This window comes from Notolepis coatsorum (genome assembly GCF_963971535.1).
Source record: "Notolepis coatsorum genome assembly, chromosome: 1".
Lineage (NCBI taxonomy): Eukaryota > Metazoa > Chordata > Actinopteri > Aulopiformes > Paralepididae > Notolepis > Notolepis coatsorum.
Window position 1 is genome coordinate 277,147,253 of NC_140165.1, and position 26,570 is coordinate 277,173,822.

The 26,570-nt window shown below is 44.2% G+C and overlaps 1 protein-coding gene across 1 annotated transcript in view; it reads right to left on the reverse strand.

The window, feature by feature from the left end:
- Window positions 1–232: 232 nt before the first annotated feature.
- The window catches only part of vwa7 (von Willebrand factor A domain containing 7), a gene marked incomplete at its 5' end in the record, with an annotated part of 54,765 nt that continues 28,427 nt past the window's right edge, over window positions 233–26,570 (reverse strand). The window contains 10 exons of the mRNA XM_084310133.1: window positions 233–829; window positions 1,745–1,904; window positions 2,843–2,979; window positions 3,300–3,586; window positions 5,573–5,665; window positions 9,824–9,976; window positions 10,588–10,720; window positions 22,902–23,105; window positions 25,472–25,588; window positions 25,946–26,058. Coding sequence (XP_084166259.1) covers window positions 308–829; window positions 1,745–1,904; window positions 2,843–2,979; window positions 3,300–3,586; window positions 5,573–5,665; window positions 9,824–9,976; window positions 10,588–10,720; window positions 22,902–23,105; window positions 25,472–25,588; window positions 25,946–26,058 — 1,919 coding nt within the window. The 3' untranslated portion in view covers window positions 233–307. The remainder of the gene's footprint in view (window positions 830–1,744; window positions 1,905–2,842; window positions 2,980–3,299; window positions 3,587–5,572; window positions 5,666–9,823; window positions 9,977–10,587; window positions 10,721–22,901; window positions 23,106–25,471; window positions 25,589–25,945; window positions 26,059–26,570) is intronic.

Here is a 26,570-nt window from a genome sequence, read left to right on the forward strand (position 1 = left end):
TCAGGTGCATTGGGAAATAGGGAAAAGTTTAAAATGAAAAAAATCATTCTTTGGGAGTGGGAAGCAATATTTTTATTCCATACCTTTCTAAAAGCTCTATGGATATATGTTTTTATTTTATTTTATAATTACTCTACATCAAATTTGTATCTATATAGCACCTTTAACTGCTAAATAAAGGGTACATTTAAAAATAAATCCCAAGAATTGCCTCAGTCCAAATGTTCTTCATATTTACTAAAGACAGTTGATTCCCAGTAAGCGCTGTAAATTAATCCACAGCGAGGCCGTTTTACTCCATTTGTAATCAAATGGACCTAAAGCAGAAGTGTCCACACAGTGAGATGAACAGCACTAGGAAGCAGCTTGTCAGCGTAGTCTCTCCACTTCCACTAGTGTCTGTGCTCCTGTCTCTCAGCCCCCTCTGCTGGCCAGAGGTCAGATGACACCGCCTCAGGTTCCCAGCCCCGTCCCACACCAGGAGCTCTGCCCGGGGGGAGCAGCAGCCGGAGGCGTATCTCACCCACAGCGGCTGAGACGAGCCCCCTCCCCACTCCGACACGTTCAGAGGGGGGTCTCGTCTCTCCAGCCTGGCCTGGTGGTGGTGGTCGCTCCCCTGGGTCGCGCTCTCCCCGTCTTCCCCTGGAAGTTCGGGGCTGCGGAGCAGGGTGAGAACGCCGCCCCCCTGGAGGAGCTGCAGGGAGGCGAGGCCAGAGCGCCCCCTGTCTGACAACGCCAGGGAGACACTCCAGCTGGAGTTGGCGCAGCTGGGAGGACAAGACTGCTCCACTCGCATGGTGGAGCACGACGGGGGGGACATGTCAGGGTCCTGTAGGAGGATGAGGTAGTGATGTCATACAGAGTTGGTTCAGTAGAGCTCAGAAGGGCCGCCCCCTCAAGTTTCCAGATATATTTTCTATGGTCTCTGGTGAAAACTAAGATCACAATAAATGTACTATGTAACGTAAGATACCCACAGTTCTCTGATATGGTAACAGTGACACATACACATACAGAGCGTTGTCCCCCCCCCTGTACTGATTGATTGATTGATTGATTGATTGATTGATTGATTGATTGATTGATTGATTGATTGAAAACTTTATTAATAGATTGCAGAATGGGTACAATACAGTACAGCTCAATACACACAATTGTTAAGGGGATGCAGACCAGAGAAAGACTTTCGTCTTGTTTACATCAGGGTCCCCTATTTTCAATTCATCAGGACATATGACATACATGACATACAGATAGACAGTACTGCTACATCTATACATTTATGACATACCAGATTTACAAATACAGTAGGCTACTGTTTGTGATACAAAAATAGTCTAAAAAAGAGAGTACATTTGACGTAAAAACTGTACATTGGAGGAGGTTGGGTAGGTGGGGGGCTGTACATTGGAGGTGGTTGGGTGGGTGGGGGGGGGGGGATGGGTAGGAGGGGTGGGTGGGGAACACTGTACAACTGTACCGGAATGATAATAGATTCAGCCAGATCTCTCCAGCGTTAGCACATCTCTAATGTAGTGTGTAGAGAGGTAATCTTGTGTGAGACTACATACAAGATGGTAAAACAGGTACACACCTTCAATTTACGTAAAAACACAATCTGGAGTCACAAGGCTTTCAGGCGATAGCAGCAATGTAGACACTTTATCTTAACGAAGACCTTAACCAGATGTTAATATTAACATCCTGCCTAGTAAGTTGTTAAACAGTGAATGAAGGGCCTTACCGTTGGCACCACAGTCAGGTATGCCACTGCGTAGTTGGAGTCGAGGGAGTCAAGCGCTCTCACGCTGAGGGTCAGGGTGACCATCCCTCCTGCCTGGGCTGTAGCAGGGGTATGGAGGTCTACCTGCCCCCGGATGGAGCCGTGCTCCGCAACAGGGAAGCTGAGGGGAGAGCGGTATAATGTTTCGGTAACACTTTACACTTTACTCAAGTAATACATCTAACCTAGAGTGGATGAACTAGACTACTAGAGTATAGGCCACAAGAGGCTCTTAGAAATAGGCTTAAGACATGTTATGTCTCCTCATAAAGCAAGTTAGAAATAGTGGCGTCATCAATTTCACCGTTATCATCAATTCTATCTGGTTATTGATGGGATATATAATGTTACTATTATATGGTTTAATCAACATGTTTTCAGGGTTTCCCCTCAGACCTAAAAATCATTGGACTTTTTAATGACTTTCAACGTCTAATTTTGTCAAATTCAAGGACTCAAAATCTGCACGTTTTAGGACTAGACAGTTACCTCAACATTACGGTCAATGTTTGTTGTAATATTATGTTGTTTCCTTCACCACGTGAGGACATTGACAAAGGCAAAAACATAAATTTTAGATTATAATGATGATGTACCTGTAACTGTGGCTACTGGGCTCGCCCCTTCAAAGCAAGTTTAAATAGAACCTGGGTTCAGTACTAGTCAAATGTCCTGGTATCCCTTATTCCCTTCCCACTTTAACCAATCAGGAGATAAAACCCTAGACATTTCTTACTTATTTCAAGAAATCTTGCCAAGCCAAATGTACTTGTTTCCAGCACATATTTGCTTAAAAATAGTTTTTATTTCTTGTTTTTGTCAGACCATTTTTGCAGTGTGAAGTTCTCTCTCCTGATTAGATGAAGTGGTAACGGGAACATGTATTTTCCAGAACTGTACTGCAGAGCGTAGGGACATACCCACAATACTGACTAAAACACTCTATATCAGTGATGGCTGTAGGAATGTAGAGCTATTTAACACGTAGACCACTTATTTTAACAAAGAAAATACCACTTACAGCACCTTTAAGTATTACATGATCTTTGGATGCTGTACCTGTAGGGTCCTCTCTGACGAAGGTATCCACAGTCATCGTTTGCCGTCAGGTTAAAGAGGCGGGCCGGGCCATGGTTCTGGACATCAAAGTGAACCATGGTGCTGTGACCAGGTACCAGGCGCGGGGAAGACAGTACCTGAGCAAAGGAAGGGATTTTAGCCTGCTATTCTGTGAAATCAGACATTTTCCCAAAATGTCCCCAAGATATTTGGTAAATGGTAAATGGACTGCATCTATATAACAGCTTTTATCCAAAGCTGTCTCACATTCACCCATTCACTCACTCACACATTCACACAGCGATGGCGGAGGCCTGCCATGCAAGGTGCCAACCTGCTCATTGGGATGTATGAGCTTGTAGCACCCATTAATGTAATAATTTCCCAATAATGTGATTCATAAGTGGTATCATGTCTGATAGCCTACTAGGTATTGTTGTTTGCTGTTATCACTAACCTGTATCTGAACATGAGTGGGCTGGATCATCTCTGTGGAAACCCTCTCCAGCTGGTTCCCTCCCCTGTCTCGGCCAGACAGACGGACACAGAAGGGAACTCTGGGTACAGAGTCCATCTGGCCAACCAGCTCCTCCCCAGAGTATGAGGAGGAAGAGGGGGATGAGGAGTTGAGCCACACCTGCTGGAGGCTCTCCCCGTCGGCTCCCAGCAGTGTCACGTGACTGAAAGAGGCCTCCTCATTGGGAGCTAGGCCCGTAACGACCAGCACTAGGAAGGTGGGGACACCTGGGAAATTAAACACACGTTGCTAAATGTATTGGTTCATTATGAATTGCATCCTTTTATCTAGCTTTGTGGGTCTGGCCGAGAGCCAGGTGGCCCACGATTATCGTTCAGCTTGCACTGCTCAAAACATAAACAAAGTATGACTTTTGCCTCTTGAGTGTTTGCATGCCAAACTGGATGGGTCTATAGCCAGATTAGAATATGTTACAATTTACTTACATGTTATGAATGCTTGGAATGTTTTTGTTTTAGCGTAATAATAATAATAATTAATTACATTTATATAGCACTTTTCTAGACACTCAAAGCGCTCCCCACAATGTAGGGTGGAAATTGCCTCCTTCACCACCAATGGTAGCACCCAACCTTGGGCTACGCAGGCTCAATGGCTGCCATACACTGGCACCAGGCACACATCATACTACACAATGGCTGAACGGCTCACGAGACAGGGATTGATATCAGCCAATTGCGGGGAAGGGATGATGGTGGCCTTGATGTCAGAGACCTAGGTAGGTAGTCGCCAATACCTTTCATAGACCTCTAATAGACTTCTCATAGACCTCTCATAGACCTCACATAGACCTTTCATAAACATCTCACGTGTTCAAGTTTGGTGCGTTTTTTAAAGTGAAATTGTTAACATTAAATGACTGGATGTTGCAAAGAATGCACTGATGCTGGTGACATAGCTAGTTTTGGCCTTATCACAGAGAGAAATGTATATCAGAAGGTTTTGTTCGCTGGACCACAGCTGCATGGACCACAGACAAAGCTAGGAGAGATATATTAATAGTCCATACATTTATTTTTAGAGTTGCAGCAAAGAAAATACGTCACCCAACGTCAAGAAGCTTCTATCCCCAGGCCATCGGGATGCTAAATGCTAAAAGGACAATAAACACTATGTAACAAACCATCAAATACACTCACAGCACACACATCCACACGCACACAAACAACTCACTGCAGCACCCACTTTACCCACTTTAGACACCTAACACACTCTATATTTATTGGTAAAGAATTTGCACTACAACTCATACCTCATTACACCTTACTGTAAATTGTACCTCATCCCATTTCTGCATTGTACTGTATATTGTATTGTAACTCAGTTACTTTTCTACTCTGCATTGTATATTGTATATATGTACATTGAACACTTTTGTGTACGTACTTGACTTCTATTTTATACTTATTTTATACTTATATATTTTTATCTAGCACAATCTCTGGAGCAAAACAGAAAGAAGCATTTTATATAAAAGTACTCTGTGTTTTTGTATGACAACTAATAAAGAAACTTGAACCATGAGAGGTCTATTAACCTGTTAAGCTGTAGCCCTATTTTCAGACATTTCGCCTAAAGGTACATGCTCAAGTAAATGGAAGATTGCTCCACTTCTACAAGGTCAATTTGCATGTATTCCCAGTGTCAGAAATATTGTGTCTGTTACTAGGCTTTAGTAAATTGTGATGAAACAAAGGAGAATATAAATTATGATTTGTTTTGCATCTATTCCGGTGAATAACACCATGTTACAATTGTGCAACCACCGGGCTCGCTCACTGAGCTCATTCACCACTTCTCGAGATCAAGTGTACAAAAAATCTAAGCAAATTAATAAAGGGACGATTATTAAACAGAAGGATTTGTAGATACAGTAATCAATTATAATCCATTTTAATTATAAATTCATATTTGACCTTGAACTTGACCTTATTATGGCTAAATCATACACCTATGGGTAGGGAAAAAGCTCCTCTTTCCAATGGCAGTCTTAATTCTGGATTTAGTCATTTCCTCACGGTTTTATGATAAAATAATTTTTTTTTGGTAAATCTTAATGCACTTCACTCCACCCTGACTGGTCTGAGTATTGCACAGAACGGCTTCCCTTTATTCAATTAGTAAGAATGTCTTTAGCCAAGAGCCAACCCCAGTTGATACCCAAAAGGATCTGGAAGTCCCCTCCCACTCACCTGCTATTGGACTGCCCTCCACTCTGGCCAGACCTGGATGGGTCTCATTGGCTACAGTGGCAAAGTAGTACAGGAAGTCCACATTGCTGTCACCTATCACGATAGAACATTACATTTAGTCATTTAGCTGATGCTTTTATCCAAAGCGACTTACAAGTTGTATACAACAAGTCAGCAGGCAGCTCTGGCAGCTAAGGGTCAGTGGTATTGTTTGTCAAACAGTGTTGGACTTGAGTGCTACACTCTGGATACATACAGTAGTAGTACAGACATGTTAGCATAGTAGGGAGTAGAATAGGCACATCCAGTGGTTGCTTCTTAGCCGACTTGACTGGTTATATAATGTTGTATTGGAAAGTGTTATTGTTCCCTCCTGTCTGTTTCTACTAGCCAACACCCTGCGTGGTGGTATATTCTTTTAACCTCTTAAGCCTGATGGGCCTGGTACCGGGCCGAGATTAATTTCACGTCACAAATAGATCAATACAGTCGGTATTAAGTGGTGTGTTTCTTTTTCAAATGTAGCCAGGAGTAAAGACCCTAACCACTTCAAAACAGCAGTCAAAGTGTTCAGCACTAGGTTTGTTTACCAATTATTTTAAGTGTTATTAGCTAAATATGAGCTTATAAAAAGCTCTGTGCATTGCATCAGTAACCGGATGATTTAGACGTGAGGACATGACACCGTCATGAAATCATTGTAGTCATAAGAAAGAGGATACCCAGGGCTTTCGATAAAGGTCGACATTTTATAAAACTACACTACCCAGCTCACACCAGCAGCAGACATAGGAAGCCAAACCTCAATGTTATTGCCATGAAATACAGCATATACTGAAAAGACGCGTAGCAAACCGGTAAAAGAGCTATGGACATTATACAAAAGTAACTGTACTTACAGTAGATTTCATTTGCGGTCCTTGCTGCCCTGTTGTTACGGTTTGTGAGCGACCCCAAATGCACGACACAAGACAGGAATCAGAGTGAGCCAAAATATTTGCAAACCCAAGGAAGCTCTGTAGCTCCTTCCGAGATGCTTTCGACACTGTCAATCACTCCATTCTGATTGACAAGCTAAAAGCAATTGGTTTTGATAGTTCATCAATGAGCTGGATACACTACCCCCCCCCCCCCTCCCAGTGAGCTGTGGTGTTCCACAAGGAAGCATACTAGGACCGTTACTGTTCCTAATTTATGGCTTAGAATAGACAACATAGTACAGCAACTTGCAATGGGCCTGGTCTACAAGAGTACACTACACCACTAAGGTACCCATGTACATGTCGAAATACTTCCCAAAGGTCAGTGAATACCACGACACCAGAGGGAGTTCCACAAATCATGTTCAACCCAGATTCGGCTCAAACAAGGGACTAAACACGTTTCGCAATTATGCCACAACAATGTGGAACGCCCTACCCACAGCCATAAAAGAATGTGAATCCCTACCCACCTTCAAAACCGCTCTAAAAGAGCACCTACGGGACGCCGCAATTCGAAACTGGCCCCGGTAAATGTCCAACCCCCCCCCCACCCAACCCAGTGTCTCTAGCGGGATGTTAGCCTGGGTGGCAAACCCGGAATCCAGGAAACACTCATCAGCCCCCAAGTTGACAAGTGCACCCACCGTGAGCCGCTGGTCTGCCTAGGCCAGGGTAACACTCATCAGATGGTTCTGTGGAGCAGGGTGGCGGGAACAGGAAAAGCGGCTCACCAGGATCTCCCAAGGTCCCAGTGAGCCTAGTCTTTTGGCCGGGTAGGGCAACTGCTGAGTCGATGTCCCTTAAGGCCGCAGTAGATGCAAAGACCGGCCCTAAATCGGGCCTCCCGTTTGGCCGGACTAAGGCGTGTGTGCCCCAGCTGCATAGGTTCCTCCCTGGTCACGGTCTGGGATGTGGAGGGCGAACCAACCACAGGGGAGGCAGAGCGAGCAGTCCTGTCAGGAGTGCTGGAAAACTGGGGGATGGCCGGGAGTCCATACAGGGCTTGCTTGTGCCTCCTCTCCCGGAGGCGTCCATCGATGTGGATGGCGAGGTTGATCAGGTCATCGAGGGAGGCAGGCTCCTCCCAGGTGGCGAGCTGGTCCTTCACCACCCATCCGGAAGGTGACGCGAAGCGACTGGTCATTCCAGCCGCTCTCAGCTACGGCCAGCCTGTACTCCACTGAGTAGTCTGTGACACTGCCCTGCTGGATACTGCTCAGCCTAACACCAAGGTTCTGTTCACACATGGACCAGGAAGCAGTGGCCCACTGTGCTGCTCGACCTGTGAGCAGGTTTGTCACGTAAGCAACCCGGGCAGCATCCATCATGAACATGCTGGGTTGGTGAACAAAGACCAGCTCACACTGCATGATGAATGTGGCACAGGTCTCGAAGTTGCCATCAAACGGTTGTGGGCTGAAGAGAAGAGGCTCCTGGGGAGTTGGGTTGAGAGGCGCAGGGTTAGCTGGTGCGGCATGCAAGGGGGGTGGGTCAACCGGGGCTCCATAAGCAGGTTGGCCTGGCGGCAGGGAGATAAGCGCCACCGTGAGAGCCATCGGCGATTCGGCATGGCTAGTTCATACTGTTGCGGTTTGTGAGCGACCCCAAATGCACAAGACAGGAATCAGAGTGAGCCAAAATATGGCGTAATTTATTAAAACAGAAAAAAACAAGGATCACCAACAAAGTAGCGGGCACAAAGGCAATTCCCAGAGCGAGAGGCACTTAAAAACGGGAAGTCCAAAAAGCTTGAAGTCCTCCTTTAAGGAAAGTCCTAACTGAAAAAAACATCCCCTTTCTCTGCCATACCCGAGATTATCGGGTTATCTCGCCATGCGTTGAACGCCAAAACCCGAGATTTCTCCTTTGATTTTTTTCCTTTGATCCCTGTTTTATACTATGCCTACGTTGGAATTGCAATGACGATCGAATATCACCAGGTGGCAGTATCGCCTACCTTTGAACTGGAATGGCTTGATGTGAATACACGTTTTCCTTTATTATTTTTTTGTAAGGGCTCCTCCTCGCCTCGAAATGTTGTTGCCTGGAGCATATTTCCCATATAAACGTGTATAGACATATACACTGGTAATCGCGATGGTGATGCGATCACTTGGAATTATTCTTTTTGGAATACCTTCTGGTTAAGGTAAGGTATATTCTATGTCTATTTGACCGAACCTGAAACACGCTTTTGTAACGATCACAGTCTGTTTTTTTACCGGACGTAAAACATGCTCGACACCCCCCCCCCCCCCCCCCCCCTTGATGATTTTGTGAATGCACATTAGGGATGCACTGAATGGGAAATTCTTGGCCGAAACCGAATACCGAAAATAGGAAACAGTTGGTCGAAAACCAAATGCCGAAAGGCAGAATATGATTAATATAAATATATATAATGTATTTATTTTTTACCAATGTTGTTATGGCAAAAGACATGATTATGGCAAAACTTAATAATCACTAAGATTTATTCAGCACTTTTGAATGCATACATTAATTCCAGACTGACTGCTGAAAGATTGTACAATTTAAACATTTTCTCTTTGCATACAACAAAATGTACATTAAAGTCAAGTGCATTTTCTTTTCTCTGTAGGATAACTACAACAAAGTGCATTCAGAACAAAGCCAAGGTGCTTTAAAACTGCATAAAGATCTAGGCCAGTAGATAATAATATAGAAAATAATATCTCTTTTCAAGTCTTACTGGACAAAATTAGGTTTGAGTTTTGAGCTTCCTAGTTGCCGTAGTTGATAATGTCACACTAGGATATCAACACACAGGTTTGGAAGCTGGAGGAGCTTGATCCATAAAGCAATATAAAAAAACAAATAGCCAATACATCTGAAGTTATCTTTGAACCTCTGTTGTCAATCCTCGTCAATATACCCCCCCCCCCCCCCCCTTTCCTCACTAATGGAACTGGTGTCATGGAGTCACTCCACTGTCTAGGGTACGGCTAACATTAGTTAGCCTAGCGGCGGCTAACATCAGTTAGCTTGGTGGCTCGCGTCAATTCAATTCAATTGAAGGTCCGAGCTGGTCTCTGACTGGGAGTGGGAATACATTCGCAGAGGTCCATAGATGTCCCTAGATACCAAGATCATACAAATGGACCTTGTAGAGGTGGAGCAATCTTCCATTTACTTGGGTATGTACTTTTAGGCAAATTTTCTGAAAATATGGCTAGGGCTTAACAGGTTAAGAAGATCCAGAACATTTCCTATGACGTTGAATGTGAGATCCTGAGAGAACTGTTACCTATGATGTTGAATGTGAGATGCCCGTCACTCCTGGCTTGGAGGGTCCACTGGCCTGCTTCTATCGGAGAGAGCAGACTCACACGGCACAGACCCTTGAAGCACTCAAACCCTGCCAGAGGGCCCTGCTCTCTCAACAGAGACTGGATATGACCTGGGAATAGCAGAGAGGAAACCTTGAACTGAGCCAATTCCAACAGGAGCTTGTCTGACCAGAGCTCTTTCTCACTTTCTGGTCAGACGCTTGTGTACACACACCACAGAAATAAAATGTTCTTTTGATACAATTTGACTCATCTGAATATCTACAGTTTCACTGTTTGGCTACTTTAAAATATTCCACAACACTATATACACCTGTGTGCTTGTCTACCATGCTATATACACTCGGGTGTAAAGAGCTACGCTATTCCACCCCGGGTGCAAATTGCATTGTTCGCTATGGACACCTGGGTGCTAATAGCATCTGCCTATGCTATACATTGTTGAAGATGCTCCTTGTACTGGCTTAAACCATTAGATCACAGTCTCTCAATAGACATGCCTGCATGTTTGGTGTTTAGTTGCTCTATAAGTAAAAGAGACTCCATGTGTGTGTGTGTGTGTGTGTGTGTGTGTGTGTGTGTGTGTGTGTGTGTGTGTGTGTGTGTGTGTGTGTGTGTGTGTGTGTGTGTGTGTGTGTGTGTGTGTGTGTGTGTGTGTGTGTGTGTGTGTGTGTGTGTGTGTGTGTGTGTGTGGGTGTGTGTGCATGCATGCAGGTTCTACCTGAAGGGCTGGTGAGGTCACAGTGGGTCAGGGTGCCGCTGAGGTGCAGAGTGACGGTCCTGACTTCACTGTCCACTCTGAAGGAATGGGACGTCATCACGCCACTGTCACTGTCCACATGGAGAAGAGTCACCTGCACGAGAATGAGACAGGAACACAACGAAACCTAGCATTACACCCAGGACTGAAACCTAGCATTACACCCAGGACTGAAACCTACTGTAGTATTACACCCAGGACTGAAACCTAGTATTACACCCAGGACTGAAACCTAGCATTACACCAAGGACTGAAACCTACTGTAGGATTACACCCTGGACTGAAACCTAGCATTACACCCAGGACTGAAACCTAGTATTACACCCAGGCCTGAAACCTAGCATTACACCCAGGACTGAAACCTAGCGAGCATTACACCTAGGACTGAAACTGAGCAGTACACCCAGGACTGAAACCTAGCTAGCATTACACCTAGGACTGAAACTGAGCAGTACACCCAGGACTGAAACCTAGCATTACACCCAGGACTGAAACATAGTGTAGTAAATTGACGTGGATGTAATATGAAAAGTAATTCTGTTTGACCAAGAATGCATGAATGATTAGTTCCTGACAGGCAGTTTCACCTAGCTTCAGGACTGTGTGAGTAGGATAACAGAAGACAATAGAAGATATTCTCTGTTAAAATGTTTATATATATAGTATGGAAATCTCAGTATCCATAAGTTCAGTCTGGTAAATACAGGTATTGTGTTATCTTATAACATCTGTCTGGTATTGAACTATAGGTAACGAATACATTGTTTTAATTCTGGATATATATATAATTCATTACGCTAAAGATCCTTAGAAATGTTTTATTATTCAAATGCTATACAAGAAATGACTCTGAAGAATCATCCTCTCATGGGGGGAGAAGCCAGCAGATGCCACAGTCAGAAGGAAGCCAGGTGTGAAATGACATGATCGTATTTGGAAAGACCGGCCCAGGAGGGAGACAATGTTTTGGATGTAACTTTTGATTGGCCAGACAAGGCCAGGCAGTGTGTGATGTCATAACCACTATAAAACCCACATTTAAAAAGTATTAGAGGTTAGGTCAGGCACCCAGTCTGACCTCCTCCGCCACATCTTGAAATACTGTGCTGTATGTGAGTAAACTGGCTTCTAAATATATTGAACAATTGTTTGTGTACTAAATTAATGTAAGGTCACTGCACTGGACCAGGGTGAATATGTCTGGATAACCATGTAATGCACAGTAATATCATTTGTTTCCCTGTGTGGACCCAAATTCTCTCCAGGGTCTCTCCACCTCTAATAAATATGGGATAAACAAACCACCTTTGTTGTGTACACCGTTCTGTTCATCATCTCATCATTAAGCAAACCATGTTGGTTGACTACCTTGAATACGCCAATATTAGACAATATCATTACACCCAGGACTGAAACCTAGCATTACACCCAGGACTGAAACCGAAAGGTTATCCTATAACCTAGTTATATGAATACTGGCTGAGCGTCTCGCTCTTCGCCATAATGAGATATCTCTTATCACCAGAGAACACCGGGAGGAAACGCCACGCATCGCATCCTCCTTTGGGACCACGACGATGGCTTGCTTCACCCACAGAGATTGGATCTCGTCGGCCAGAGCTGTCACTGCTGTTGACCCGACAATAGGGTCTGTACCAAACCTGAAAACGGGTGGGGTTGTGTAAACACAAGTCCCCGCCTCAGTGTTCTCTCCATCCACCTCGACATATGGCACTGTTGTAGCCATATGTGATGATAATCCCAAGCGCACCCGCCGCCACTTGGCGCTGGTCCGCCAGAAACCGTAGATAGGCGGCCCGGTCCCACCCGCTGTGCGTTGCCAACCCTGGACTCGCCAACCGCGCGAGCAGGGCGTCTCGTGGAGCTGTGATACTGCACCCCGACACTACCAACGAGGCAATCGCACCCAAGGGGGGACCCCGACAGAAAGAGCCGGTTTGATACGGGGGAAGCTGACATCACACTGGGTGACAAAAGCTCCCCCACTGAACACCTCCCCGGCATGGATTGCTGAGGAACTGTTCTACAGCTGGACATGCAAGATGTGAGGTCCCCACACTGCCCGATAGGGTGGGTTCCTACACACCTGCAGTGATATTACTACCACACAAATCACGCGCGCCTGCCAGACCACCGCCGGTCTTCCGGCCGTGGGTGGCACTAACGTGATACCCGGCCTGGCGAGGGCGGGGCTGGGGGAACTCGCACTGCGACCCCAAGGGCCTCGAGCTCCCCCGCTGACAACCTTTGTTGTTGACAGACACAACACCAGGCTCACCAAACACAGACGCAGAATGTGTGGCGTGGGAGCCGCTTGACAGCACAACATTCTCACGGACAGACCCAGGCCTGGCCAGCAACTGGGTGTCAGCCCCTGTCCCCATGAGAAGCGAAACGTGGGGCCGCTTGCGCTTTATTGAAGGCCCGCGGCCCGCAGTCAAAGGAAACAAATCAGAGCCCTTATCCCGCTGGTGTTGGGGGGGGGGAGTGACCGGAGAGCGAGCTAGACACAGCTAGACGGCGACGGTTTTTTAGGGCGTGCTCATCTAATGTAGCCGATTCCTCGGCCACCAAGGCTGTCGGCCTTGCGATCACCTGTTTTCTTTGTGTCCAGGGTACCTCAGGCGGGGGAAACATGGCCGCTGGTTGAGGGCCTCGCCATAGCCGCTGGCGAGGCCGCACCCTCACCTCTGGCTGCGCGGTGTGAGGCGGTGTGGGGCCTAGGTCAAATACCGCCGGCGCTCCTGCGGAAAGACCAAAGTCCCTCTGCGGAGAGGGGAGCCCTGAGGAGGGAAAAAACGTCTCTCCCCCTCAAGGGGAGACTGATCCAACCAAGATGTCTGTAAACAAGCGTTGACAGCATCCTAGCCCTCCCTGCAGTTATAGCTTGCGGCTAGGTCAAAGCTAATAACCTCAAAACCTTGCACGATGTTTCGACGTCGGCTGGCCCTAAGGCCCCGCCACCCGACACCATTTTTGACAGAAAAAACAGCAATTCGAACAATGTTACTAGTCGCTGCTAATTCTATACCGTGGCGGTATAGGCTTAACAGCCCACCAGCCACCTGCCGGGCCGACTCGCCTCATGGCGTCGGCCGGGCGGGACACCGTTCCACCATGTCAGAGGCAAAGGACTGATGCCACCTGCTTCACAAGTACGGAGCACCAGTGGCGGCTGCAACAAAAAACTACTACTAGTGAAAGCACTGCCTCACTAGTAGGAATGCAGCAACCTCCACTGTGGTGTGCACCCATGAAGGGGTAAATTAATAAATGAACGAAAACTCCACTAACACACTGCAGAATGGGCTAGCCCATACACACAATGTTAAGGGGATGCAGACCAGAGAAACACCAGTCCTGCACACAATTCATAGATTCACTAAAAGCACACCAGCCCTAGGCCTCAGCCCATCCACCCATAAAATGGTAAACAAGCCCCCGTCAAAACCCCCAACAGTAGACACCGATTGACCGTCAGCATGAATGGTTAAGAGGAGGCAAGACCTTTTAAAAAAGACAGCCCTCGGCGGGGAACAAGAACGGAGACCCAGCATTGTAGCATTATCATTAGCCTAGGAAAACACCCAAAACAGAGTCATGACGACCATGTTTTCCCAAATATCCTGCCCCTCGCGCCAATACACAACTCGGCTGTCTCAAGGGACAACGAGCAGTGTCACAAATGCTATCATTAATGCCTGGCAACGCATGCCCTACCTGTGCGCGACCTGGCCCGACAGCTAGCCGCCATGCGACGTCCCTCGGTCCGCTGTCACGAGACGAGGAAACCCAGGACAGAGCCGATGTGCTGTTAGGATGTGCCGAGAAGATTCCAGGAGCTGGTAAATCTCCGGCGAAAACCCAACATTGTGTAATTTCTCTCTGAATTTCATAACAACTAGTTCATGGAGTGCACTGCAGCGTCCATGATGGAAACAAAAAAAAGAGGAAGGGGGGGTGTGACCATGTCCGGCGTCTTATAGGAGGACGCCGGGGCATGGCCTGGTCAGGTGCATGGGTGCATTTGTTTTGTTCATGAGCACAGTAGGTGCTGGAGATAAGAGATATCTCATTATGGTGAAGAGCAAGACGCGATTGACAGTAATGCTATATAACTAGCATTACACCCAGGACTGAAACCGAGCAGTACACCCAGGACTGAAACCTAGCATTACACCCAGGACTGAAACCTAGCATTATACCCAGGACTGAAACATAGCTAGCATTACACCCTGAAACATAGCTAGCATTACACCAAGGCCAGGACTAAAACCTAGCATTACACCCAGGACTGAAACCTAGCATTACACCCAGGACTGAAACCTAGCATTTCACCCATGACTGAAACCTAGCATTACACCCAGGACTGAAACCTAGCATGACTGGTGTTTAGATGATAATTCTGGTTATTTTCAATATAATTTCTCTGTTGCCCAGCAACCCCTGAAGTAATGGAAAATGTCTCCATCAGAAAACTGAACGAGGTACAAGCAACACACGTAGCCACAGATTGTAATTATTTGTCCTGTACAATTAAAACCACAGCTACACATGCCTACAGTAGCACAGCCATTTTCACGCTGCAGTGACAGGCAGCAGTCAGTCTTGTAGCCTAGCCTTGTGTTTCCTTCATGTAAATGTAGTTTTACTATCTGTGCCCTTTAACCTAACATTGGGGCGGCGTGGCTCAGGGGTAGAGCGGGTTGTCCAATGATCGAAGGGTTGGTGGTTCGAATCCCGCTCAAGCCCATGTCCATCCCACTGCCGTTGTGTCCTTGGGCAAGACACTTAACCTACTTGCCTTGTATGCATGTGAATGAATGTTGGTGGTGGTCGGAGGGGCCGTAGGCGATGATTATTCGCCACGCTTCCGTGAGTCTGCCTCAGGGCAGCTCTGGCTGCAATTGTATTGTGCAAACGGTATGACTGTGTATGAACGAATAATGGACTCGGTAAGCGCTCTGGGGTCACTGGGGTGTCATGAAGAGCGCTATATAAATCCAATCCATTATTATTATTATTATTATTATTATTATTATTATTATTATTATTATTATTATTATTATTATTATTATTATTATTATTATTATTATTATTATTATTATTATTATACACACTGTGGTCTAAGTGAGAAATTAGACTGTCAATGTGAAAAGATAACTTGGTTGGTGAACATTTTACAATAAGTGTAGGAAAACCCTTGTTAATAAGATAACTTTAATTGGTAATTGCTGTTTAAATATATTATCATTGTTCATTGGCAAGATATAATGATTAATGTTACTGGCCCTATAAGAGAGCAGGGGATTTTCCAATAATTTAACCAGTTTGTCTCAGTCCAGCTGTTTGGTAGTATGCTACAGTTACCTTTCTTCATTTGGGGAAATTGTGTGTCTATGACAGAAGTAAGTAGAGTATTTATGTTTAATTTGTGCCTATTTCATTTACTGCAACTTACTTTGGAAATATGTTCATATTAATCCATTTTCTGTTGATGTTGTTTCCCTCTGCTAGTGAGATTGTTATGGATAGTGTTGTCTGAGGACCCAATCGCGGAACAGAACGAGGAGAGAACAGGCAGACGAGTGGAACGAGACGTGGAGCCAGGGGTGAAGTGTAAAAATTGTCTTTACTTCAAAAAGGGTAGCAACCAAAACGAGTAATCTCATAAATGAGAGCAGGTACAAAAACAACAGAGGAACCACAGCAGAGCTGGTAGGGGAAGGCACAACTAATCTACAAAATAAACACTAATAAAACGAGACTGTAAAAACGAAAACAAAGATGACAATACAAACTGAAAAACTAGACTTACTGAAAATGGGGAGACAAGGAACGAATGACAGCGCAAGGACGAGGGTAACAGCAAGGACAGGATACTCAGGAAAACTCAAGACAGGGATCTCAAAACAATGAACTCCAATAATGAACCGACAAAGGAGGGTAGGGAACACACAGCATATATAGACAGACTAATTAAGACATGGGGCACAGGAGGGCTAATTACCAACGAGGCACACATGGGGAGAATCACAAGACCAAACACTGGGGAAATAAACAGGGAAACAAACAAAACTAACCACACAAGAAAAACTGAACACTAGACAGAGTAAACAACCACCATACAAGGGACAAACAAAACAATTAACAAGGGAACAAGACTAAAGATAACACAAGGTTAAAACACATGGGAGACAATACAAAAGCCAAGAATAAAAGTCTGTCCAAAGGTGGGGGCTGGTGAGGAGGAGAGGAAAGTTTGTGCAAGGGTGGGGGCTGTTGAGGAGAGGAGAAGGTCCCAGGGACAGGCGAACCCTCACAGAGATGCTGTTAACCATGCCATGCTGGTTAGCTTAGTTGAGTGTTAGCTAGGCTATATAAATATAACTTGTCATTTTGTTACTGTTAGAGCACTGAATTTACCTTTACATTTGATTTACCGTTTGTGCCTAATTGTATTCTTTTGCCTAGTATTTCGCTACATACAGTCTATGTAAATGTGATAACGGTAGGTTATATTAATAACTATATTATATTATTATATTAACTACTTATATTAATCCAAATATGTCTTAGTTACTATTTGTACTGTATTATTAATTAGTCGTATTATTGTAGTTATAGACAACATGTTTATGACATTATGTTTATGTATGTCATTAGTGTTTATTAATGTATATTGTATTGTATTTCCTTGTAGAAACCACATATTCTTCCCTGAATACAAATCCTTAACACATTGGTTGCCAACAACGAGATTTCTCGTTATTGGCCGCCATGCGTTGGTTGCCAATAACGACATTTCTCGTTATTTAATCGTTATTTCTTTTATTAGCCATATCCATTAATTTTTCATCCGTCCAGCCTGGCGTTATCATTGGGAATGGCTCTGAGCTCGAAAAGGGCAAATACCGCCCTCTATCGTCTCCCGGATGGTAATGCACATCATTGGATTGGATTGAGTGAAAAAGTGCATCAGAGAAAAACTCCGGTCCAGGGTTTTCCCATCTCTGGCAAGCAGTGTCTGTTACCAGATTCCCTGCCGAGGCTCGGAGCAGCTTTCGATTATGCATTTCGGACTATAACGTTGGATCAATAAACGCGTTACCAGTTTTGGGTTAATCAGAGTTATTTTTCACAGATTTCACAACGTGTGTGTGTGGCGTTAGGCGCTGAGTGCGGCACGAATAAATGATTTTTCAGCCCGCTTTTGTATCGTGCATAAGAACACACATACTCTCGATAATCTAGCGTTTATTTGAAAACAATTCATAAATCAGCCGGAAAATGACAACGTGTTTTGTGTATTCCAGTAAATGGCTATTTTCGCGGAATTTCTCTGAAATTACTAGAACTCTCCGAAACTATACTGATGTACTGATGAAAAAACAATCCGTTTCATACATGTTGACTGCAAGCAAGTCATTGATAAGCGACGGGTGTATTAGACACATAGCCATAATTTAAGATATAGTTTAATCGCTCGCAAATGTGCTCGTCCTCCCATTGATTAACGTGGTGGCATCCAAGCGATAAATCGTCATATCCGGCTGGCAACCAATGTGTTAAACTGAAGCATCGCCTCTTTAAGTCACAACCCCATAGTGTCCGCCAGCTCTATCAAGCGCATCTGTGGAGGCCCTCTAGACCTCCTAATTTCCCTGGGATGTATGATAGATGTAGGTGCGTTTGTGTGTGTGTGTGTGTGTGTGTGTGTGTGTGTGTGTGTGTGTGTGTGTGTGTGTGTGTGTGTGTGTGTGTGTGTGTGTGTGTGTGTGTGTGTGTGTGTGTGTGTGTGTGTGTGTGTGTGTGTGTGTGTGTGTGTGAGAGAGACTAAATGAATGCCATGTAAACTCATCTTTAAGACTGGCATGGCCAACACTACATACCATTACACTATGATTACTAGGGACATTAGTTAACTGCTAATGAATGTGTATTACTGTATTAACTAATATGAATTAATGTACCCCTATTGTAAATTGTTACCACTTAATCAGTTGGTTAGAAAGAAAGAAAGAAAGAAAGAAAGAAAGAAAGAAAGAAAGAAAGAAAGAAAGAAAGAAAGAAAGAAAGAAAGAAAGAAAGAAAGAAAGAAAGAAAGAAAGAAAGAAAGAAAGAAAGAAAGATTATTTGGAAAGGGGAGGTGGCTTTAGGGAACTAGTGTTCATGCAAATCTAAAATAGGCCAGTCTTAAAGATGAGTTTACATGGCATCATTGATTTAGTCTCCTGAACACGGAGAGACCAATACTAAGTCGATCAGCATTTTCTCTGCCGACCTATAGTAACCTTTCCGCACCTACTCCCGAACTCTGCATGCGCAGATTGATAAACCTAGATCTCTGGACAATCCAGAGAGTCCGTGGGCAATCTGACAATCCAGCACCCCCACAGCCGTAGCTACACCCACTTAATGTCAAGGCTCTCATCCACATTCATTCATTTTCTCCCCCCGCTCTCTCTCCAATGAGCTCAATGTAACGCGGAAGTACAGTGGTCTATGGAGAAACTGTGCTTCAATTAGCCATCTGTCAATCAAAGGAGGCCATACTGGAATTGGAACACGGATATGCTATGTAAAGAAGCACCCGTCTTCAAGGCCTTCAGTAGGTTTTGTGATCTCCACGGTTTCAGCCAGCTAATCACTCTACCCACAAGAGTATGTGACTCAACACAAACTACCATTGATCTCATTCTGACCTCTGACAAGTCCATGATCTCCAACAAAAGGCTGATAGCATGCGGGTTAAGTGATCATTATATGATATTCTGTAAAAAGCTAAAACAAAAGGCCGGCTGTCACAAAACAGTCACATCTAGGGACCTCAAAACCTACTCTAGAGAGGCCTTTAACCTAGAACTGGAGAGCCTGGACTGGTCAGATGAGCTCAGTGGTACACAAGTTGAAGAAACATGGCTTGGATTCAAAACCAAATTCACAACAATACTTAACAACATAGCCCCCCTAAGAACCACCAGGGTTAAAAATCGTGCTGAACCATGGATGCACTCTGAAATACTGACCGCTATGAAAACCAGAGACAAAAAATGCTCTGAACTTCATAAAAGTCAGACAAAGCTCTCCAAAAGCTCAAACAGTGTTCTCCAAGCCCACGTGGATTAACTCAAAATACAAATAAACAGACTAAGAAACAACGTAAACACCATGACCAAATCCGCCAAAAAAGTCATCAATCACAAAACTGAGGAAAACTAAAACAAACCCTGTGAACTTTGGAAATTACTCAATGACCAACTAGGCTGCAGCAAAAAAACAGGTTTACAAACATAAACATAAAGAAAGAAAACACTCTCATCACAGACAAGATAAACTACCCTCCCACTCAGGGCATTTTGGGGTAGAACACATCCTAGCATACTACAAAAACCTAGGGGTCCACAAAGACGACTTCAAACTTGAAATGGTAACAACAGATGAGGTACTCAAAAAACTGAGCGGCCTCCAACCTAACAAGGCCACTGGCCATGACAATATCCCCTCCAAATTCCTCAGAGACTCAGCAGCCGCCATCACCCCAGTCATCACACACATAATAAACCTATCCATAAAACAGGGACACGTCCCCAAAGACTTCAAAATTGAGAGAGTGACCCCCCCGCACAGAAAAGGCAGCAAATTAGACCCAGGCAACTACCGCCCTGTTTCTATTCTTACCTCCATCTCGAAAGTGATGGAAAAAATACTCTACAAACAGGTCGAAAAGTACCTTGCGGAAAAATATCTAATCTACGAATTCCAATCTGGCTTCAGAACATCCCACTCCACTGACACATGCCTTCTCTATTTGAACGACCACATCAAACAAGAGGTGGACGCGGGCAAATACTGCGGCATGGTCATGCTGGACCTCCAAAAGGCTTTCGACACTGTCAATCACTCCATTCTGATTGACAAGCTAAAAGCAATTGGTTTATCAGTAAGCTGGATGCAATCCTACCTGGAGGGAAGAGAACAGATGGTAGAGGTAAACGGTACCCTAACCCCCCCCTCCCAGTGAGCTGTGGTGTTCCACAAGGAAGCATACTAGGACCTAATGTTCCTAATTTATACAAATGACATGTCATCAGCTTGTGACTGCAACTTGTTCTTGTTCGCGGATGACTCAGCCCTGCTGGTCTCTGACAAGAACAAGTTACAGGTTGAACAAACCCTCAGCTCAGAACTCGGCAGAATCTGCACATGGCTCGCTGATAACAAACTGTCATTACACCTGGGTAAAACAGAGTCCATTCTCTTCGGATCAAATAACAAACTCAGCAAGACCAACAGCTTCTCTGTTACAGTGGGTGACAATATTGTCACAAGGAAAGATGAAATTACATACCTGGGTTCCATCCTAGAGGCAAATCTTTCCTGTGACAAGATGGCATCCAATGTAATAAAAAAAAGTCAACCAACGAACAAGATTCTTGTACCGGATCTCCTCTCTGGTAAACAAGAATACCCTGAAGACAACAGGAGCACTCATTCAACGGTACTACGACTATGCTTGCACCTCATGGCACCAAAGCACCTCAAAGGCACTAAAAACAAGATTACAAACATCACAAAACAAACTGGTCAGACTACTGCTTGACCTTACCCCTAGAACCCACCTCACCCCTGCCCATTTTGACAACCTAGGATGGCTTAGAGTAGACAACAGAGTACAACAACTTGCAATGGGCCTTGTCTACATTGGATACACTACACTGTTACACTCCCAGACCAGCTCAAGTCTGGGAGAATCAATGCCCCACACAAAGAGTGGACAGTGGTGTCATACCGCCATCTAGAATAGAATAGAATAGATCTTTATTGTCACTGTTACAGTTGTTACAACGAAATTAAAAAATGCAACCCTAGGTGCTAGTAAAAAAATAAAAACAGTCCTAAACACAGTATTAAATATAAAAACAGGGGTGGGGCATAAATAACATTAATATAAACAGGGGGTGTAAAAGATAATTGCACTATCCCTAATGTTGTGTGTGCGTGTGCGTGGGGGGGGGGGGGGGGGGGTGCAATGAGACTTGTTTTAAAATTTAGCTGAGTTTAGTGCACATATGGCCCTGGGATAAAAACTAAACTTCAGTCTGTTAGTCCGGGTGGGCATGACGCTGAAACGCCTGCCCGAGCGCAGCCGCACGAGGTGCTTGTTGCCCGGGTGGTGTGGGTCCTTCAGTATTTTTACTGCTTTTTTGAGGCAGCAGGAGTTGTATAGTCCCTCCAGTGAGGGGAGGGGGCAGCCAATGATCTTCTGGGCCGAGTCACCTGCAGATGATGCAGTCAACATTGACCCTGCTTGGTCATATTAATAACATACTGTTGTGGCAATTAGTGTCTATGTTACAAGTGTTGTCTGTTTAGGTTGTTCTCTGTGTTGGCATTCTGATTCTGTGTTTTGTATTAGCCTAGTCCTTGTTCCGGTATTGTTGATTATTGTATTAGTTCTAGTGCCTTCTTCCCCCAGCTGTTTTCCATTATTAATCAGTGTTAATTAGTGTCAGTATTTATTGCTTGTGGTTTGTTTGGATTGTTGTGGCGTCATTGTCCCTGCGTTGTTCCCGTATCGTGCCTGTGTGCCTATGTCCTGTCAAGTGAGTTTGTTGTCCTGTCAAGTGAGTTTGTTCCTCAGTATGTTATGTTAGCAATGTTTGGTGCTCTTTGTTTTTCGTTATCAGTCCGTGTTTGTCCCAGAGCCAGCCCGGCTGTGCCTTTCTTTTGTTTTGTAGTTGTGAGTTAGTAAATATCCCTTCTCTAAGCATCACCCTTTGTCTCTGCCTCCGTTCCTTCTTCCTTGTCTGCATACTGTGTTCTCACCTTCATCATCACCCCCAATCGCTACACTACACCACTATGTCGAAATACTTCCCAAAGGTCAGTGAATACCACGACCACAACACCAGAGGGAGTTCCACAAATCATGTTCAACCCAGATTCGGCTCAAACAAGGGACTAAACACGTTTTGCGATTATGCCACATCAATGTGGAACGCCCTACCCACAGCCGTAAAAAAATTTGAATCCCTACCCACCTTCAAAAACTGCTCTCAAAGATCACCTACGGGAGGCTGCCATTCGAAACTGGCCCCCGTAAATGTCAAACCCTCCCCCTCCCTATGCTTGCACCTTGCACCCACCATCAAATTGGATCCTTAATTGTCCCCCAGTAAAGGTTTCGATATTTGGACCTCACTCAAAACCGTAGTGTGGGTACAGCCCTGCGGTGCCTTGGTGTCGTGTACCTTGTCGACAGCTGTGTTGTCCTCCACTATGGCAGAGACCCGGTGGATGTCGGAGTTGGTCGTGAACACCGTCAGGCCGCCGGACACGGCCGATAAGGCGGAGTAGAGGGAGAAGCGGTCGGGGGACAGAGTCTCTCTCCTCCTTCTCCTCCCGTGGCCCTTCCTTGTCTCATGACTGGGGTCTTCAGTGAGGAGGAAGGTCACCTGTGTGAAGAAAAAGACGACGTTCGGGTTGATGAATCCACCTGCCTGGGGAAACATAGGCTGCTATATGATCGAGACGGGGAGGAGGAACCGAGACGAGGTACTCTCTAGCAGTCTAGCTACTTCCATCACCAGCTCTGGGAAAATAAACAGACAAGACTCCACAAGATGAATAGAGTGAGACGTAAAATAGTTTATACCAGTAAAAGTAGTGCAGCCTTATTTGATTGACCAACCGATTTGCCATGTTTAGGGTCTCAGAAACATATTGACATTTAAACTTTGAATGTCATTCAGGCTTTTTTTTGTTATATTTGTTATACTGATGACATATTTCACATTTTTGGCAAATTTACAAACAATCGTCAAAAATATTTTATTTACAATATTAAAAGTGACATTCCTGATATTAACCCTTTCTCTGCCACGCTTATATCCATCCTTGTAGCCAGTCTGCCAGCTCTATTTTCACCTACTTTGCAGGGCTATAACTTTTTAAATTGTATTGCTAAATTGACATTACTATGGCCCATTCAACATCGATTAGCTATCGTTCAGGGTGTAGGAACGTTTTACTTTTTCATTCACACATTCATACAAAAATACGGTCTAGAGTATAAATATGTTTTTATCGTTTTCTGCAGTATTTCATAGAACGTGAGTTATAGCCATTTATGCATATATTATATCATCAAATGCAGTTAGATAGCGATTGACGCCAGATAAAAAATGTCAATTGTACAAGGTCTTAAACGTCATGACTCATCATCTGCTGGTGACCGGAGGGGGGGGGGGGGGGGTCGTTTATAATGCAATGACCGACGTTAAATGTTTCATGTAGTATGGGTGATATATAGATCATAGAAGTTTGTATGGATAATAATAATCAAAAACGCTGAAACTCACCGCAGCTTCCTCGTAGCGATGGGGGATGATACTGGAGCAAAAAGATCGCTATTATGGGATGTTGATCTAGGCGAACCATTTCCGGGTTGTATAATACTATATACGTCCAAATAATGTTGTTTATCGAGTTATTGCAACGGATCGATTATCCAGTGTGTCCAGATGGAGTATAGGGAATAGGGAGACAAACCGGCGTCACAATTATCAACATCCGGTTGTAACTCGCCGATTGGCCACCAGGTGGCGGTGTTGAAGCGTTGGAGAGTTGAGCGGAGTCCTACAGCACCAGTCAATGATCCGTGGGTGAAATATGAATACCATGACAGAAATTTGAAATATTGATCTCAAAGACGCTGTAAAACGTCATTGGCAGATTACGCATGGCGAGGAATGACGTCTTAACACGTCATTGGCGATTAAAGGGTTAATGACGTTCGCTAATGACGTATTTTTTTAAAATAAATGTTTTTCAATATCCAATACTATCTGAAGATACTGTCTTTTACTGTTATGCACTTTGCTACTAAGTAATATACCTTGCCTATATTACTACCTACTATGCTAATATGTCTATACTACTAATATGCACTCAAGACTGTAGCACTCAAGTTTGACTGTTTGACGAACAATGTTACTTACCCTTAGCTGGCAGAGTTGTACCCTTCCTACTGACTTGTTGTACAGAACTTGTAAGTCGCTTTGGAAAAAAGCATCAGCTAAATGACAAAATGTAAAATGTAAATGTAATGTAGTACTGTAGATCAGTTTTAACAGTGTGGCATACAGTGAGTTTGTGGTTGTGGAGGCAGGTGTATTGAGTTGTAGCTGTAGTTGCATAAGAACAGTAGCTTTTTCACGTCAATTTCATCTGTATTTGTCCAAGGACCACCATAATGATACAATGTTGTCCCAGGGACCCGATAATTGTTGTTATTATGATTAAATCCAGAATTCCATAACTGTCTAAACTGAATAACAGAGGAGAGAGTGGAATAGTCTTTATTATACACTCACTCACTGTACTAACTTCTAGTGAAGAAACTATTCGTGGAATTAAACTATTCCCTGTTTATTCTATGCTCAAATTATTGTATTTTTATTATTGGAAGCTGCTGTCGAGGGACCACAATAAATAGATTTTCACTCTTCTTGCTGTAAAGTACTGAAATAAGTGACAATAAAGGCATCTGAATCTGCTGGGGACCCCCTAGAACCCCCCAATGACCCATGGGGGTCCCCGGACCTCACTTTGATGGCCACTGGCCTAAACCACAAGGTAGTTCTACTGAGCTGTGATGTATGGATATGATGGAGATGGAATCACAACAGAAGGTTTTTTACACACTCTCAGTTACAACTGACTGAGTCACTTTTCTATACCCACTCCACTTTAAAAATGTCTTGAAACCAAGTCATTGTTAGGTTGAATGCTTTGTTACATGTAATATGTTGACCATTACCTTGCATTGTTTCTCAAGTGCGAGGGCCTTCACCACACTGTAGAGGTGGATGTCTTTTGGAGAGGCGTCAGTGAACACAAATATCTCTGACAGCGGAGGGCTGTGAGTGAGAGCCAGCTGAAGAATAAAGTTATAGTTGTATCTCGTTATAGTTGTATCACATTATAGTTGTATCTCGTTATAGTTGTATCTCATTAGAGTTGTATCCCGTTATAGTTGTATCTTGTTATAGTTGTATCCCGTTATAGTTGTATCTCGTTATAGTTGTATCTTGTTATAGTTGTATCCCGTTGTATCTCGTTAGTTGTATCTCATTATAGTTGTATCTCATTATAGTTGTATCTCGTTATAGTTGTATCTTGTTATAGTTGTATCCCGTTATAGTATGTCATTATTATGGTTGAAAATTAAAACTCCTTTCATGCTACAGAGTCTGGAGCCCAAGGCTGGGAGTGCCTGGTGTAGAGGAAATACCTGAATGGCTGACAGGCACATCTCCGGCTCGTCTCCTCCCCCCAACGCCATCAGGTTCTCCATGTAGTGCATGAACTGCTCTGGGTCATCAGTCTCAAGCACTGGCCCCACCTCTGCAGCACAAGGAACACACAAATGTGTGAATATTGATGCCTGAATATACTAATGCAGGTGACGTGAGAATGTTCTCTTCTCATTCTGTTTTGTCCCTCGCACACATTTACTTGGTGATGACAGGACATTCTTTCTCATTATACTTGTCAGTAGGTTGGATAATACAACATTTTCATGCCAAAGGTTTTTCAATATATGAAAAAAAAAACTGTTCCTGCATTCCAAGTGAATTGATCCCAACTAGAGACCTTTCAAAGGGAGACTAACCAAGTCATTCTAACTTCCTGTAATGTTTAGAACCAGAGACCTTTCAAAGGGAGACTAACCAAGTTCTTCTCACTTCCTATAATGTTTAGAACCAGAGACCTTTCAAAGGGAGACTAACCAAATTTTATTTAATTTCAAACCTTTATTTCAACTTGTGAGACACTGAGGTTACCTTCATTTACAGCGACAACAAGCTTACAAAACAAGCTGTTACAAAACAACATGATTTATCAGCAATTCCATA